The sequence below is a fragment of the Alligator sinensis genome, unplaced genomic scaffold, assembly GCF_000455745.1.
Source record: "Alligator sinensis unplaced genomic scaffold, ASM45574v1 scaffold128_1, whole genome shotgun sequence".
Lineage (NCBI taxonomy): Eukaryota > Metazoa > Chordata > Crocodylia > Alligatoridae > Alligator > Alligator sinensis.
In genome coordinates this window covers 173,259-177,292 of record NW_005842968.1, presented here as the reverse complement: position 1 = coordinate 177,292, position 4,034 = coordinate 173,259, and the positions used below count along the sequence as shown (strand labels likewise).

The 4,034-nt window shown below is 58.9% G+C and overlaps 2 protein-coding genes across 3 annotated transcripts in view; one reads left to right on the top strand and one right to left on the bottom strand.

Moving 5' to 3' along the window:
- IL25 (interleukin 25) overlaps nt 1–2,037 on the bottom strand; it is a 5,658-nt gene extending 3,621 nt beyond the window's left edge. The window contains exons 1-2 of one of the 2 annotated variants that reach the window (XM_025192795.1): nt 1,627–2,037; nt 1,244–1,346 (exon numbers count right to left, since the gene is read on the bottom strand). The gene's annotated coding sequence lies outside the window, so the exon portion shown is untranslated. Of the gene's footprint in view, nt 1–1,243 lie in introns of both variants that reach the window. The other variant, XM_025192794.1, reaches the window with a different exon arrangement.
- Nucleotides 2,038–2,090: 53 nt separating this feature from the next.
- Nucleotides 2,091–4,034, top strand: part of EFS (embryonal Fyn-associated substrate) — a 6,486-nt gene continuing 4,542 nt past the window's right edge. The window contains 5 exon segments of the mRNA XM_025192793.1: nt 2,091–2,557; nt 3,234–3,527; nt 3,667–3,765; nt 3,886–4,031; nt 4,033–4,034. The exon segment at nt 4,033–4,034 is cut by the window's right edge and continues 278 nt beyond it. Of these exon segments, the coding sequence (XP_025048578.1) occupies nt 2,552–2,557; nt 3,234–3,527; nt 3,667–3,765; nt 3,886–4,031; nt 4,033–4,034 (547 nt within the window). The 5' untranslated portion in view covers nt 2,091–2,551.

Below are 4,034 nucleotides of genomic sequence, written 5' to 3'. Positions count from 1 at the left end.
AGACAAAGTCCAGGCAAGTTGGCAAAGAAAGAGGGGGAGCGTGCAAGGCGGGGAGGGGAGGAGTGTGGGGACAGAGGGGGTGAAAAAGACAGAGAGGTTGAGTCTGGGGGTGGGGGAAGAAAGGAAGTGGGGAAAGGAGGAGAAGGTGACAGGGCCTGGCAGGAGAGAGGCAGGAAGGCAGTAGAGAAACTTTGGCCACGTTGAAGGGGTGGAGAGAAGGAAGGAGCGTGAAGAGGACGGCAAAGGAGGGAGAAGGAAAAAGGACAGCCTGGGGACACTGCAGGACTGGGTGCTGAGGTTGGGGCAACTAAACAAGGGGAGCCCTTGTACACACGAGGCTCAGTTCCCCCCCTCAGTTCCCAAAGCTGGGGCTTGTCTGTCTCTGGTGCCAGGGGTTGGCTGGCCCCATCAGCAGTCCAGCTCTAGGGCCAGCCCCACGGCTCCCGGGCCAACAGAGAACCCTGGAATTGTGTGGCCCCCCTTGATCCTGGCCCCAGCATGGGGGTGAGCAGGTGTGAGGGGGTGAACAGGTGCCCCAAGAGAGATGCCCCAAGATGTGGCTGGTCACAAGAGCCGGGGACACTAGGGTTCCCTACGAATGGACCCATCAGTCCCCCTTAGGGGTGCTGCTGAGCCATTAGAGATCCAAAGGGCTGTCTGTGCACACCTGTTTGTCTGTCTGTACACATGCAAGTGCACACACACATGTGCACACTGCTGCCTGTCTATCTAGCCCCACTTACACCATCTATCCATCCCCATAGCCCCCATCTGTCCGTCCCATCATCCATCAGCCCCCCCACCTATCCATCCATCCATCCATCCCCACGTAGCCCCCATGTTCTTCCTTCCATCCTTCCTTTCCCACATGCTGCCATCCATCCCCATGTAGCCCCCATGTGTTTTTCCTTCCCCACATGCACTCCATGCACCCATCCATCCATCCATCCATCCACCCACCCCCATAGCCCCGTCCATCCATCCCTCCCTCTCTCTCCACACTCCCCTGTCCATCCCCCACACTCTCCCTCGCTACCTCCCTCTCTCCCCAGGGTCAGTCTCGTGTGTACAAGTGTCCCCAGCTTCAACTCCGTGCCCAGGCTCAGTTCCCAAAGCTGGGGCTTGTCTGTCTCTGGTGCCAGGGGTTGGCTGGCCCCATCAGCAGTCCAGCTCTAGGGCCGGCCCCACGGCTCCCGGGCCAACAGAGAACCCTGAAATTGTGTGGCCACTGGACAATTAATACCAGGTCTTCTCAGTGGCTGCCATCACCTCCGGACATCTCTTCAGTTCTCCGTACTTGCTCCTCTGCCAGACATCAACACCGGTAAATTCTTTTCTTCCCTGCACTGATTAAAAACCCTGGATTTCAGGACCCACCCCCTGCTCCTTCATCTCCAGAATCTGGGTTGTGTTTCTCCACCCACAATTCTCCACGTCCCCTTCCATAGGCCGACTCTGCAGGGCCTGCTTCCAGCTTGGAAACCTTGCGGTTTTGGGATGGTAAATGCCCCCCCCAAACCAAAAAAAAACCCCCACCCACAACTCAGTGTTTAGTTTTTGCCCAAATTTCTGGCTTTTTTCCCCCAGCAACAAGTTTCCCCGGCCATGTAAGGAGTTTGCAAACACCTCGGATTATTTTAGGAGAACCTCTGGACATTTCCATTTGTTTCAAGGACCCATCAACAGCTGGATTCAAGGGCAAACATTGAGTTGTTGGAGTATAGCCGGATTCGGAGGCTCTGGATTGAGCTGTTGGAGCTGGGGTGGGGAAGGAAAAGTTGGAAGACTTTTCCAGCCCTCCCCCTGTGTCCTCAGCTCTTTCTCCTCAAGGCTTGGGCGTTGCTCTGGGTTGGGTCCATGGGTAGACTCCCCCCTGGCTGGTATTTGAGGAGGAAAGATTGCAAACTCCTTGCATTTGCTTTGCAAATGCAATTGCAAAACACGGCCTTGTTTGAACGTGTTGAGTCCTCTCCACAGACCTCCCTGGCCTTTGGGCCTGGCCCCCTGGCTCGGGGAAGAAGGGGTGGGTGACAGGCTATTTTCACACTGGAAAAAACGTGGAACAATTACAGGGATTTTGCCTCCCCGGTGCCAGAGGAAATTGTAAATCCAAGAAGGTTTTTTGGGGGAGCTGTTGGGTTTTGGGGTTGTCCATCGGGTCAAAAATCTTATATTCTTGGCAAATCTCCTGGGAAGAAGGAATTTTCTCCCAGCATTCAAGTGCTTTTAGAGAAGAGGAGTTGGATGCCCAGGGCCCCTTGCAAAGGCAGCGAGCCAACGGCTCGGATCAAGGGAGGCCTTGACGTCCTGCAGAAGACTGGGTGCTTTCTTCTCCTCTATGTCGTTCCTTTTCTGTCTTTCTCCTTCTTTCAGGCTTTCTTCCTCCTTCTTTCTCTCCGTGGCAGGAAGGACGGAACCATCCTGCCGGCTGGGCAATAATAGAGGCCTTGACGGGGAGGTAACGGGGAAGCCGTGACCTTCCTCTGCTCCTTTCATTCGTTCGTTCCCCGCTCTTTTGCTCCCTGCCAGCGCCGGATCTGCAGAGGACAGCATGTGTGTAAGTACCACTCTGCTGGCTGGGAGCCAGGCAGTAACGGTCAGGGACAAGGCCCAGAGTGGGTGGGAAGTGGGGAGTTTGAGCTGGAATTTGGGGGGACATGGCTGGGATAGGGGGGTCCTGGATGCTTGGGTGGGATGTGCATGTGTGAGAGAGACAGACAGACACCCAGATTCCTGAGTTTTGTATGTGTGCGTATGAAAGAGAAAAAGACTCAGACTCCCAAGTTGGGTGTGTGTGTGGGTGAGAGAGTGTGAGCATGAAAGTGTGCGTGAGAGTGAGAGAGAGAGAGACCTGGACAGCTTGGTGTTAAGGAAGTGAGTGAGACATGAACTCCTGGGTTGTGTGCGTGTCTAAGACCTACACTCCTGGTGGGAGTGTGTGTGCATGCGCGTGTGTATCTGAAGCCTGGACTGCTGGGGGAAGTGCTGTGTGTGCGGGTGTACACCCAGACTCCTGAGTTGTGTGTGGGTGTGTGTGTGTGTCTAAGGCCTGCACTCCTGAGTTGTGTGTGTGCATTCATGTGTGCGCGCATTCATGTGTGCACGCATGTGGGGGGGGGGGGGGTCTCCCCCATGCACCCGTCTTTATCTCTGTGGTCCCGGGAAAGCTCCCCCCTACCTGCCTGTGGACCTGGTGGCTCTGCCCCCTTCCCGTGACACCCCCTGCCCTGCAGGCCCGGCTGGCGCGCGCGCTGTATGACAACGTGGCCGAGTGCCCCGAGGAATTGTCCTTCCGCCGGGGGGACCTGTTGGTGCTGCTGCAGCCCGCAGCACCAGGCCCAGCTGGCTGGCACCTCTGCGCCCTGCACGGCCAGCCTGGCATTGTGCCCGCCAACCGCGTGCGCCTGCTGCCCGAGCCCGGGCCCCTGGACCCCAGCCCTGGCCCCACCAGTGCCGGCCTCCATGAGGGGCCTGGGAGATGCAGCCATGAACCGACCGAAGACAAGAAGGAGGAGGAAGAGCAGGGGGTGAGGACCCAGGTGTCCGGGAGGGCCCCCAGCCTAGCCTGGGAACCCAGGTGTCCAGGGTCTCCCTGTATCTCGTCCCCAGACCCGGACTGAGGGGACCCAGGTGTCCGGGCCTTTGACTAGCCTCTGCCTCTTGCAGGTGTACGTGGTGCCCCCACCAGCCCGGCCCTGCCCCTTGCCCCTGGATGCCATCTACAACGTGCCCCGCGGCGCCCAGCGGGACGGGGACCCCGGGGAGGTGAGGATGGGCATGGGGGGGGTTGCAGGAGGGAGAGAAGGGGTTCCAGGAGGAGGAGGAGGAGTCAGAAGGGGGCGTGGCACCGCCCCTCGCCTGCTGACCCGCCCCCTCACCCCTCAGGTGTACGCTGTGCCTTCCTCGCTGCCCTCGGCCCCCTACGACCTCCCCCCGACCCGCGAGGGCCCTGAAGGGCAGGAGGGGGAGCAGGACGAGACCTATGCGGCACCCCCCGGCAGCCTGCGCCGTGCCCCGGCCCTGCCCGACCTGTA